Source organism: Hypanus sabinus, chromosome 6 (genome assembly GCF_030144855.1).
Source record: "Hypanus sabinus isolate sHypSab1 chromosome 6, sHypSab1.hap1, whole genome shotgun sequence".
In the NCBI taxonomy this organism is placed as follows: domain Eukaryota; kingdom Metazoa; phylum Chordata; class Chondrichthyes; order Myliobatiformes; family Dasyatidae; genus Hypanus; species Hypanus sabinus.
The window spans coordinates 28,111,941-28,125,831 of record NC_082711.1 but is presented as its reverse complement, the minus strand read 5'-3'; the positions used below and the strand labels follow the sequence as shown (position 1 = coordinate 28,125,831).

The 13,891-nt window shown below is 41.4% G+C and overlaps 1 protein-coding gene across 2 annotated transcripts in view; it reads left to right on the top strand.

Moving 5' to 3' along the window:
- Positions 1-13,891, top strand: part of ptprn2 (protein tyrosine phosphatase receptor type N2) — a 1,015,920-nt gene that overhangs the window by 921,441 nt on the left and 80,588 nt on the right. For both annotated transcript variants that reach the window (XM_059971881.1, XM_059971880.1), the window contains 2 exons: positions 8,439-8,586; positions 12,007-12,080. In XM_059971881.1, coding sequence (XP_059827864.1) covers positions 8,439-8,586; positions 12,007-12,080 — 222 coding nt within the window. The remainder of the gene's footprint in view (positions 1-8,438; positions 8,587-12,006; positions 12,081-13,891) is intronic.

The following is a 13,891-nucleotide window of genomic DNA, read 5'->3' as shown; positions in this document are numbered from 1 at the left end:
CGGTGTAATTGCAACAGTGTGTGGTAATCAAGAATGAATTACAGAGATGTTGTGTAGAATCATACAGAATCATAAAGTCATTCAGCAGGGAAACATGGATTTTCTTCGCATCAAGTCCACGGCAACTATCAACCACTTTGTTACAGTAATCCCAAGCTAATCCTTGCTTTTATTCTTTCCACATTTCCATCAACCCCCCCCCCCCCAGGTTAGTTACGCACTGGGGCCAATTAACCTATCGGCTTACGTATCTTTGGTATGTGGGGTGAAATCCACGTGGTCGTAGGTCAGGATTGAACCCAGGTTTCTGGATCTGTGAGGCATCAGCTTTTATGCCACTGGGCTGCCTCTAAAACCATCCCTAGCACCTCAGTCTCACACTACGCAATAGGAGTGAAGCACTGGCCAATTCAGCTTTACTTGCGTGAAATTATAACTTGGTCACATTCCTCATTTTGCTTTTCGGCCTCATTTTTGCTTTTTGGCCACTATGCTACCATGCACTGATACCTGCGTGGTAGCATAGTGGTTAGCACATCTCTTTACAGCGCAGGTAACCCAAGTTCAATTCCCGCTACTGCCTGTAAGGATTTTGTACGTTCTCCCCGTGACTGTGTGGGTTTCCCCTGGCTGCTGCAGTTTCCACCCACAGTCCAAAGACATGCCAGTTAGTAGATTAATTCATCGTTGTAAATTATCCGGTGATTAGGCTAGGATTAAATTGATTGGGGCTTTGCTGGATGGCGTGGCTCGAAGGGCCAGAAGGGCCTATTCTGTGCTGTATCTCAATTGATAAATAAATAAAATGCTGGGGAGAGGAAAGAGATTCATTCTCACTTCCGGTGATTCTTTTGCTGGAATGTGTCCATTTGGTTCGATGGAAATTTTTTTTAAAACTGGAGAAACGTTTAAGAAAAATATAAGAACATAGATATAATAATGACAGGTCTGATCAGCTCCCCAATTCTGCCTGCTCCCCATAATCCTGCACTTTCCTCCGGTTGAAATATCTGCCTTAAATACTTTCAGTAACTCAGCCTCCACAGCTCTCGGGAGTAGGACATACCAAAGATTTATAACCTGCTGAGCGAAAAATTGCCATTCGAAATGGATGACCCTATATTCCAAGGTTATGCCCTCATTTTCGGATATTCCCACCAAGGGAAATATCTTCAAAGCATCTGCTTAGTGTCCCTAGGATCATGTACGCTCCAGCAAGATTACCTGCCATTTTCCTAAACCAGAATATTCTTCGCCTCTCCTCATTACACGCCTGCTTATTTCAAATCATCTAGCAGTTCCCCATACTGCCTCCAAAGGAGGCACATACTTTCTTAAATAAGGTGATCAACACTGTATACAATCCTCCAGGTAACAGCTCCCAAGGTGCTCCCAACTCAGAACTCATTAAGTATATCCTAGGCCCAGATTCCTTGAGTCTCGATTTGCTGCTCTTATATTATATGAGTACATAAAGATGATCTTTTAATTGAGACATTATGCCCAGGGATCTAATCAGAGAAATTCTGACTATTATATAAGGGGGTGGGGGTGATGGGTGATTGATATAAATTTGATATCACTAACACAAAAGGAGGCTACGTGGCACTGATTACTAAAGTGATGAGTCTGCCGTTGTTCATTCCCACGACATTCTTCTTCATTGCACACTGCTTCCTCATAAATTTTCCAGAAATCCTCCAGTAGTTGCAAAAGCCTGACAGAACCAGCTCTTCCAAGTACAAATTTAGCACTCCAAATTTTCATTTCATCCACAGGCGAAGCTGCCCAAGTAAAGGTAAGCTGTTTAATTGTGTGGAAGCCAGTGGTGATTCTAATTGCAGGAACAAGCCATTTGGCCTAGTTGGCTCATGCCGGACCTTAAGGGCTACTGATCTTTCTCTAAACTTGCTTTGGCATGTTCCACCAATCTAATAGATTCCATTCTTTGTCATTTGTTGATTGATTCTCCTTTAAATGTATCAAGGTCCATTAGCTCCACTGTTCCTCTTGATAGGAATTTCCACATTCCCTGAAAGTGCTTGGACAGGTTAATAGGATGGTAAAGAAGGAATATGGTATGCTTGCTTTTGTTAATTGAGGAAATGACTTTAAGAATCAGGCTGATTCCATTGTCAAGGACCTCCACTGTCCAGGCCATGCTCTCTTCTCACTGTTGCCATCGGGAAGGAGGCACAGGAGCCTTAAGTCCCACACCACCAGGTCCAGGAACAGTTATTACCCTTCAACTATCAGGCTCCTGATTCAGCTTTGGTAATTTCACTCACTTCAACACTGAACTGATCATTGAACACAACCTATGGACTCACTTTCAAGGACTCTACAACTCATGTTCTCAGGTTTATTTATTTACGCACTTATATATTTATTATTAGTAGTAGTATTATTTGTTTTTTTGTCAGTCTTTGTCTGCGTGTGGCCTTTCATTGATTCTATTCTATTTCTTTATTCTACCTTGAAAGCCTGAAAGAAAATGAACCTCCAGAGTAAATTATCATGACGTACAGTATGCATTCTTTGGTAATAAATTCTCTTTGAACTTTGAACTTTAGAAGTTATGTTGCAGCTTTATAAAACTCTGGTTAGGCTGCATCTGGACAATTCCACTTAATTCTGGTTGCCCCACTATAGGAAGGATGCTGAGGCTTTGGAGAGGGTGCAGAAGAGATTTACCAGGATGCTAAACTCCAGAGATTCTGCAGATGCTGTAAATCTTCAGCAACACATATGCAAAATGCTGGAGGAACTCAGCATCTATGGAGGAAAATGTTTCAAGCTGAAACCCTTAGTCCTGATAAAAAATCTCAACCTGAAATATGAACTATTTATTCCCCTCCATGGATGCCACCTGACCTGCTGAGTTCTTCCAGTGTCTTGTGTGTGTTTACCAGGATGTTGCCTGGATTAGAAGGCTTGTGTTATAAGGAAGGGTTGGGCAAACTTAGGCTGTTTTCCCTGGAGCACTGGAAGCTGAGGAGAGATCTGATAGAGGTTTACACAATTATGAGAGGCATAGGTAGACTATCTTTTCCTCAGGGTTGAAAGTCTAATACCAGAGGGCATGCACGTAATTTGAGAGGGGTAAGTTCAAAGGAAATCTATGGAGCCAGTTTTTAACACAGAATTGATGGCTGCTAAGAATGAACTGTCTAGAGTGGTAGGTGGTGGTAGGGGGAAATATAATGGAGGTGTTCACAAGGCTGTTCAATGGACAAGTGAATGTACAGGAAATGGAAGGGTATTGACATTGTGTAGGCTAAAGGGATTAATTTAATTAGGCATTTGATTACTCACTTAATTGGGTTGGTACATCATGGGCAGAAGGACCTGTTCCAGTGCTCTCTGTTCTATGTTCTTTGTCCAGCACTTTCTAGGGCAGCAATCCATGTGGACTTGTTAGAGACCATTCCAGTCTACTTTTTGGCTTCCTCATGTGGAAGTATGTTCTTTAATCCAAGAATAAAGATCTCTTCAATATCAGTACTGCCAATTCTTGCCTGTCAGGCCTCTGCTTGTCCAGCCGCTCTTGCTCCTGAGGTCTCAGGTTTCCTCCTCAGATATTTCTGGATTCTCTAGTCTTTAACTCACCCGCTCCCAGAGTATCTGGCTTTTCTCGTGTCCACTCCTGATCGCTGTTCCAGAGTCACTCTCCTCGGCCTTGTTGCTGTTTCACTTTTATCAATCACTGTTCACACGTTCCACACATAGTGGTTTTCTCAGGGTCTCTATCCTCATTCACTGTTCTGGGGTCACTCCCCTCCATCAGGGTCTCTACTCTTGATAACTTACTCCCAGGTTTTCTGCCCACAATTATGTTCCTTGCATCTCCACACCATTCGTTGTTGCTAGTGTGTCTTGTCCTCAATTGTGTTCCTGGGGTCTTTGCCCTTGATCACGGTTCTCAGGGCCTGTGCCATTGATCCCTGTTCACAGGGTCTCTGCCCTTGATTACTGTTCCCAGGGTCTCGGTTCTCAGTCTCTCTTCCCAAGGTCTCCGGCACTTCCAGCAAATGAGTAACTATAAAACCATCAGTCAATAAGTATTTTTAAAAAAACATAAATAAAGCAAGTTGTAATTGCTCCATTTGTGGGATCTTGCTGTGCACAATTGACAGCTGCCTTTTTCTTCTCTACAGAAGTGATTACTGCAGTGTACTATGTTACGGGGTCAATCTGATGCTAAATGCGTGCTATATGATTTGCAAGCCCATGTCTCTAATTCATTTGTGTAACGGTAGTCAGTGTTCTTCACAACTGAAAAATAATGCACAGTACATACCGTCTTTCTTTTAGTATTTCTTGAACTTGATTTGATTTTCTACTAAAATTGCAGCAATCATGCAGAAGCTAGTGGGTCACAGAAGCATCTTGTGCGTCATCCTTGATAACTAATAGATGAAGACTAATAGAAACAAGGTGTCTTACAACTAGATTACTACCTGGACGAGTCTCCTTTGTAAATCAACAATAATAGGTCTGTGCTTGAGCTTATTTGCATTTCAAGATCTTGGAAAGAGCTCCAAGCAAAATACTGCAGGTTCTAGAGGCTTGGAGAAGCATCTGTCTGGTTTCATAGATGCTGCCTGACCTGCTAACCATCTCCATGCACCTGCATTTTTCCTATGAGAGGAATTCTTTATTAAAATGGGTATCCCTATGGAATTACACTCATTGGCAGTACCACATGGAACTAATGACTGATGCAAACACATTATGAGCTCAAAATTCTTGATTTCTGCTGATTTTGTACTCTGAAATTGGACTCCTTGTAGAGTCCAACAAAGGAGTACCATCTTCTAGCAGTTAGGCTGAACAAGTCATCCTCTGAACCTGCACCAAGTTAGTCATGGCACAGAAATCTTCCAGACCTTGGCCTCAATACCTTCTTGTGCAATTGGATCCTCGATGACCTCACTTGCAGACCCCAGTCAGTTCAGATTGGCAACGATATCTCCTCTACACCCTCTATCAGCACAGGTGCACCACAAGGCTGTGTGGCTGTGTGCTTAGCCGCCTGGTCTACTTGCCTGTGAGGCTAAGAACAGCTCTATTGCCATATTTAACTTTGCTGAGGATACCACTGTTATTATCCAAATCAAAGGTGGTGACGAATCAGCATACAGGAGGGAGATTGAATATCAGGGTTGTATATGGTGATATGTATGAACTTTGATAATAAAGTTACTTCGTACTTTGAATCTGCAGCCTCTTTTACTTCAATAAGCTATGAAGGAGTAAGGTTAAGTTGCAAGAAGTATACATTTTATTAAATTAATTGAATTATAAATTTATTTATTTGGTCACTTATTTATTTATCTATAGGCCATCCCTGGATAACAAATAAGTTCCATTTTTACAGACTTCCATAAGTCAATTTTGTCCATGTTGAAAAAGCATAAATGAATAAATCATTCAATATAGTAACCACAAGATCACAATAATGTAATGAATGGCATCAAAAGCTTATAAAACAGACAAGAAGCCATTACTGAAGGGAGAGATTGAAAGTTCTGCTGTTCATAAGAATTATATGAACCTACAGAGGACTTATGAATTGAATAAATTAATGGAATTATATTCAGATGTAGGGGTGCCTGTAAGTCAGGCATTTGTAACCCAGGAACAGCCTGTGCTCAAAGTTTTCGACAGCCGCCATGCCTTGGGTGGGTGTCTGTTTCTGAGCTTGAGGCTTGCCAATGCAGCCATAAGGTATGGCATGGCCTCTTTGACTTTAATGACGACAGCTTCATTCTGGAATGACTCTGTTAAGTGCAGCCCTCATGAGTCAGAGAGCTACAACCCTGGGGGACTCTCAACCACCTGGAAATATCAACCCATATTCTTACTCAACATCAACAATGAGCAGATCACTTCCAAAGTCTCAGATAAAAGCTCAAATTTGAAATTACAACTTGATATCCCTTCGACTGAGTAACAGAAACCAAGTAAATTTTAAGCACTGTTGGATTTTTAAAAGGGCAGCTGACAAAATATATCTTTCTACCTATCTGTAGTTGGCTTAGCATCCTCCTGTGATACTCGTTCAACACTAGCAACCAATGTGAGATCAATTGTATCAGAATGGGTTACAAATTTCTTTTACATATGAAGTAACCCATTCTTTTATAGAAATGAGCACACTCTTCCCTAAATAAATATACCTAATATAGTCACATGTAAAATCTGCAAAGTATATTGTGTTGATTTCCATAAATTTTGGGATAAATTTTGAGGAAACTTTACAGATCATGAAGTCATAGAGTCTTTTGGCATGGAATCAGACTCCTCTGCTCATGTTGTCTCTGCCAGCAAGAAGATTCTTATTTATAATAATTGCTTTTTCCAGCACTCAATTGCTTGCCTCCTATCTTGCACATGCCAAGATAAGCCAAAGCAAGCATGGTTTCCTGAAAGGAAAAACCTGTCTGACAAGCCTACTGCAATCCTTTGAGGAAATTACAAGCAGAGTAGACAAAGGAGATGCAGTAGCCATGGTGTGCTTGGATTTTCAGAAGGCCTTTGACAAGGTGTTGCACTTGAGGCTGCTTAGCAAGATAAGAGCCCATGGAATTATAGGGGCGTTACGAGCATGGGTGGAGCATTGGCTGGTCAGCAGAAAACAGAAATTGGGAATAAAGGGATCCTATTCTGGCTGGCTGCCGGTTACCAGTGGAGTTCCACAGGGCTTGGTGTTGGGACCGCTGCTTTTTACGATGTATGTCAATGATTTGGACTACAGTATTAATGGATTTGTGGCTAAATTTGCCGTTGATACAAAGGTAGGTGGAGGAGTGGGTAGTGTTGAGGAAACAAAGAGCCTGCAGAGAGACTTAGATAGTTTAGGGGAATGGGCAAAGAAGTGGCAAATGTAATACAATGTTGGAAAGTGTATGGTCATACACTTTGGTGGAAGAAATAAATGGGTAGATGATTACTTAGATAGGGAGAGAATTCAAAATCCAGAGATGCAAAAGGACTTGGGAATCCTTGTGCAAGATACCCTAAAGGTTAACCTCCAGATAGAGTCAGTTGTGAAGAAAGTGAATGCAATGTTGGCATTCATTTCTAGGGGTATTGAATATAAAAGTAGAGATGTGTTATTGAGGTTCTATAAGGCACTCGTGAGACCACACTTGGAGTATTGTGTGCAGTTTGGGCTCCTTATTTTAGAAAGGATATACAGTACTGACATTGAAGAGGGTTCAGAGAAGATTCACAAGAATGATTCCAGAAATGAAAGGGTTACTGTATGAGGAACATCTGGGAGCTCTTGAGTTGTATTCCCTGTTCAGGAGAATGAGGGAGGATCTCATAGAAACATTCCGAATGCTAAAAGGCCTGATCAGATTAGATATGGCAAAGATATTTCCCATGGTAAGGGATTCTAGGACAAGAGGGCATAACTTCAGTCTTGAAGAACATCCATTTAGAACTGAGGTGCGGAGAAATTACTTTAGTCAGAGGGTGATAGATCTGTGGAATTTTGTGGCCATGCGCGGCTGTGGAGGCCAAGTCATTGGCTGTATTTAAGGCAGAGATAGATAGGTTATTGATTCACCAGGGCATCAAAGGATATGAGGAGAAGGCAGGGGAGTGGAGATGACTGGAAGAATTAGATCAGCCCGTGATGAAATGGTGGAGCAGACTCAATGGGCCAAATAGCCTACTTCTGCTCCTATATCTTATGGTCTTATGGTCTATACCATGATATTTCAAGTCCTGATTAGCATTCTTTGTAATGTTGTGAGAGTACCTGCCTCACCCTTAAACATGTCCTCTCTAAACCTCTTACCCTTCAGCATAAACCTAGACCCTCCTGTTATTGATATCTCTGGCTAAGTTACTGGGTATATTTAAAGTGAAGGTTGATGGGTTCTTGAATTTTAAAGGAGTCAAAAGTTACGAGAAGCAGGCAGGGGAACGAGGTTGAAAAGGAATCAGCCATGTTGGAAAGGCAAAGCAGACTCAATGGACTGAATGGCCTAATTCTGCTCCTATGTTTTTGGTTTTATGGTCTCTAATAAGGAAAATGTTTTGCATTATCCACTCTATTTATGTCCCTTTATTATTTTGTCTGCATGTTTTTATTAGTCCTTAATTAAAATAGGAAAAGAGCATTTTAAATACTAAAATAACAAATACTTAGATACTTAAATACTTTAAGAGAAGCTTTCACACAATAGCATAACTTACAGCCACAGGAATTCTGTAATGAAGCACAGAATTTGCAATAAATCCTGTCAAAGTTCACTGGTGCTGGAACAAATCTGAAAGAAACTCTTGCAGGGTTTGGATATAAATTTTGTGAGCTACTGTATACCTTTAAAGTTATGCCTCCATTCCCCAATTAATTTTAAAAGGTTAGCTTATGAATGGAATCTCATTACATTATCCCGTCTGTTCCCTTTGTTCTTTAGTCCTATATGGAGGATCACCTAAGAAACAAAAACCGCTTGGTGAAAGAATGGGAAGCTCTGAGTGCCTACCAGGCAGAGCCAAACAACAGCAGCATCGCGGACAGGGAGGAGAATGAAAAGAAGAATAGAACTCAACTTGTGGTGCCATGTAAGTCAACTTCTTGAAAGTCAAAAGATGCTGGAAGTCTGAATCAAAAACAACAAAATGGTGGAAACACTTAGCAGGTAGTCAACCGGGAAAGAAAAGCCGAGTCAGCGTTTCAGGAGGAAGGCCAGTTGCAAGAGTGAAAAGAAAGTTAGCTTGAAGTTGCAGAGAGGTGGTGTGGGGGTAGTGTGGATAGGATTAATGTCTCCATGTGGGAGAAGATCTTTACTGTTGCATATTTATGACAAAGTTGTAGATGCATAACTATCTTACATAGATTCTGCAATCAATGTTGACTTTCAAAATGAAGTGGGTAAATGCGTGAGGAATAATAGTTTGCAGGATATTGGCAAAAGAGCAAGGAAATAGATTTTGTGATAAGCAGACAGTAGGCATCTGACTGGCTGAATTGGAAATGCAAAGAGCTCCAAGGTGACTTGATGGGAAGGAAATTTGTCTTTAACTGGTCACATTAAACCTGCCAGAGAGTAGTGGATGAGCTTTCCACCTCACTTCCAAAAGTCATTTACGTTTGCATCTGAAGAAAATTATTTTTCATTTTGCACGACTGAGCAAGAATCTTCAAAATGCAAAACCCAAGAGGAAGTTGAGGTTCAATTATACTTGCCTGAAGCGATGGCCTGGCTGTTTTGAGCAGATACCTGGAGTCTAGAGACCTGTCCACTAACCAGCAAACACTACTGAACAAACCCAGAACTTCCCAATTACTCACTTCTTTTCCCAACATGCCTGCCTCTTGGTAAGGTTTTAAATATCCCATTTCCTGTATTACTTTAATTCAAGAACAAGCTATTTACTTCAGAGATATTTTTCCCATAATTTTCCCTATTTACTGCTTTGTCCCAACAGGTCTATGGTAGCTTGCAAAGCAACCCCATTACCCCACCAATCCTCCCCATAACCTATTCTGTCCACAGTATCAGCAATCCTACCAAAGTGAGAGTCAATCTACAATGATGAATTAACCTACAAAGCCACACAGTTTGAGGATAAGGGAGGAAACAAGAGCTGTCACAGACAGAGCATGAAAACTCCACGCAGAGCCCCAGTTTGAAACCAGAATGCTGGAACTGTTGAAGCAGTTGTTTTACCAGCTGTTCAAAGGTTCAAATGTCCAATTTAATGTCAGAGAAATGTATACAATATATATCCTGAAATTCTTTTTCGTTGTAAACATCCACAAAGACAGAGAAATGCCCCAAAGAATGAACGACAGTTAAATATGAGAACCCCCAAAAGTACCACACACACACACACACACACACACACACACACACACACACACACACACACACACACACACACACACACACACACACACACACACACACACACACACACACACACACACACACACACACACACACACTTCCCCCCTCTCAGGTATAAGTGTGTAAATTAATCATTGAGGACTGAAGCCAAGTTTGATCCTCAATATTCCCTTTCTTTCCCCTTCACTGCTAAGCACAGGACTTTTCCTCTCATTCAGCCGGAAAAGTGACGTATGGTTATTTGGGAAAGAAAGCAGCTACAAAGTGCCCAAGTAATTTGGGATAGTTGCTTAAATAACCATGAAATTGAAACCAAGACAAGTGACAATCAAGTCAGTCCTGATCTTGCGACACGGCAGTGTAGTGGCTAGCACAACGCTTTACAGTACAAGCGACCCGGGTTCAATTCCAGCCACTGTTTGTAAGGAATTTTGTCCATTCTTCTGTGACACTGTGGGTTTCCTCCGGGTGCTCTGGTTTTCTCCCACAGTCCAAAGACATGCAGGTTGGTAGGTTAACTGGTCATTATAAATCGTTAGGCTAGGATTAAATTGGTGAATTACTGGGCAGCGCAACTCAAGGGGCCTGTTCCACACTGTAGCTCAATAAACAAATAAATAAATCTTATCGAGAGGCCAAGGGACCATTTTTCCTCCTAAATTCCCATAGTTGAATGAGTCACTCTGAGCCAGGTCAATGGTTCGAGCAACTGACCTTTGCTGACTGGTTTACCCACTTGTTCAGAGTGATTCCTGTACAGTTTGCACAGATGACCAGAATTACACACACTGTGCCAAAAGTGCCATGAAGGGCATTGCAATACTGATGCTGTACTTGCTCAGGAAATGAAAAGGCATGTCATTTCTGCTCAGAGAAATGGAGAAGCATCCATTTAAATCAGCTATGATTGAAATGGCGTAGTAGACTCGATGGACTGAATGGCCTAATTCCATTCCTATGTCCTATTTGAGGTCTTGGCAGCAACTGGCTGAGCCTTGAGTGCAGTGAGTGCAGGCACCTTACAGCTCCAGGGACTCTTGCTTCAGAGCGAAGGCATTCAGTTCACAACAGTGTTGCAATGACACAAACACAAATTTGTCCCTGATGCTGCCCACTCGGAGTTTGCACACTCTCTTTATGACTGTGTGAGTTTCAAGTTTCCCTCCCACCTCTAAAAGTTACACAGGGTTTGCCACTGCAAATTTTAGGTAAATGACAAAGAGAACCAAAGTGGAGATAATGGGTATGTGCGAGAAAAAATTAGTTGTGGTGATTTGGAGAAAGAATAACAATGATATTAATGGGATTGCTCCTGGGACCCAATGGGCCAAATGGCCTCAGAGATGAGGAAGAATTTCCTCAGCAGAGGACGGTCAATCTGTGGAATTCATTGCCACAGGCAGCCGTGGAGGCCAAGTCATTGGATATATTTAAAGGGTAGGTTCTTGATTAGTCAGGGCATCAAAGGTTACAGGGAGAAGGCACAATACTGCGATTGAGAGGGATAATAAATCAGCCATGATGGAATAATGGAGCACACACAATGGGCCAAATAGCCTGATTCTGCTGTCATGTCTTACAGTCTTATTCTAAGTATATCACCCTCTGCTGCCAGCTGAAGCATAAGTGACTGGTGTGCTCGTTGGGTGCCATGGAAGTAAAAGTGAATCAATCACCAAGTTAATTTCTGAGATGAGAGGACTTTCTAGTGAAGAGGGATTGAGTAAGATTGGGCCATGTTCCCCGGAGTCTGGTAGAATTGATCAAAATCAAGCAACAATTTGGAAAATGATGTTTCAAAAATTACTTGGCATTCATGTTATCCACTTATTGCAGTCCTGCATGCCTCCATTCTGGTAGCGGAAGGGGAAAATCATCCAGAGCTAATGCTTTTGATTGACGGTCTGCTGGAAATATGCAAGGACAGGTCGGTGGCCAAAGAGCATGACTCTGATGTGAAGAATAGTACCAATGTGAGGGTCTCAAGGCCCAGCATATGTTGAAATGAATCCCATGTCACTAAACAGCAACCAAGATAAGGGAGTGAGACTGGGTGATGAGGAAGAGGCAGGAAATGTAAGTGGTGGCAGATTTTCTCAACTGCTGAGCTAACATATTTTCCTTTCTGCAGATGACCACTCCAGAATAACACTCAAAGCTGAACTGAGTCACTCAAATTCGGACTACATCAACGCAAGCCCTATAGTAAGTACTTTGACCAACTTTGATTGCCTACAGTGATGGTACTTGGGGAGTTAATTTGTTACACTGATCATCCTGAGCCAGAAGCTTTCTTCAGGGTTTTTAATAAGATCATACTAGTGAAACTGCAGAAAGTTAGGTAAAATACATATTAAATTCAATACAGAATATACTAATACACCTTAATATACTGTTGATTAATCTCACGATCAGTGTTAACCAAGGTAATATATATATATATATATATATATATATATACACACACACTTCCATAACTATGCCATGTAGACCAGAGTTAATTCATGGCACAACTATAGCTTAATAGAAATAAATGATAAATGTGATACTTCCTTCAAAGTATATCTACTAAGTGTTTACCGATATTAAGAAAGCTTAAGACTCACAGATATCACTGTTTCAGGACAAATAAAGAGGGGATGGAGATGGATATCTTTCTACACCATGTATGCTTTAAATCAAAATCTGAATTAACCCTCACAAGAAATTATAACAAAAGCAGCTTATATACAGGAAGTGAAGTTCATACAGAACAAGCTTTACCTCTAGAGACCAGAATGTTGACATTTTGCCACTCAGCTGGCTGAAAAATTTAGCCACTCGTTACTGATGAACACATGCGTAAGTGGCTTTATAACTGGCAGATCATCAACCCTGTCTCCCTAAGTAATTAAGATGGAAATTCCCCCTACTGTCTCTAAAGTGTTACTATCATCCTGCCTAAGAGATTTGTCCAATCATATCAGTGATTTCCCAGCATCAGCTATAGCCCAAAAAGTAATCAACCTGTAAGTCAATTGTGTTGCAATGAATGAGGCGAACCCAAGCTCAGGACTCAGGCACAGAGGGTGCAGACGTCGGCGTGAGCGTTGAACGGCAAACAGGAGAGAGTGCAGGAAGGCAGGAGACAGGCAGAACTGATCTTGGCACGGAGTGTAGAAAGAGAAGCCACAGACAAAACTCTTCTTAGCTCAGAGAGACAGAGTTACACAGGTAAACCTTGGTGCTGAAGTAAAACTTAAAAGACTTATCTTGACATGGAGAAACTGAGTTTCACAAGTAAAACTCAGAACTGGAGTAGAACTTAGAAAACTTATCTTGACACACAGAGACTAAGTTTCACAGGTAATTCTCGGTGCTGAAGCAAAACTTAGAACACACAGTCCTAAGCAGCCGGGAAATGTTAATTACCACACAGGCAAAACTAACGATCTGGCTCTGGCAACTATTGGTTGCAAAGCCGGTGTTCTTATGCTGCAGGTCTCGATGAAAACCAGGTGTGTCATCATCAAAGGGAATTAGGAGAAAATGGGGAATTAATGGTCAGAACCATGGCACAATCAAAGGGAGTTAGGAGAAGATGGGGAATTAACGGTGAGGACTGTGACAAATAGATTCTAGGCTGAAATTCCCTGTGCCAAATTCTATCCTAATATTCCACTATGACACTCAAGGAGTAACTTGCTGCCTAATGTCAGGTTGACATGTTAGACCAATCCCCCATCTGTACTAATAAAAACAAAAAAATAGAGCAGATTCTCAGAAGCTCAGGCAGCATCCGTGCTGGAAAACATTTCAAGTCAATAAACTGAGACAGACGGATGAAAAAGTGTGATCTCTGTAGCCCAGTCAGTATTTATTAAATTTAAGAGAAATACTTGCAGGACTATGGGTAAAGAGTGAGGAAATGAGACAAATGCACACATATTTGCTGCATGCAGCTTTGGGGTCTAAAAACATGAGGGGTGATCTGCAAATACAAGGCTTCCCTTTGACATAGTCTCACATTGACCGTT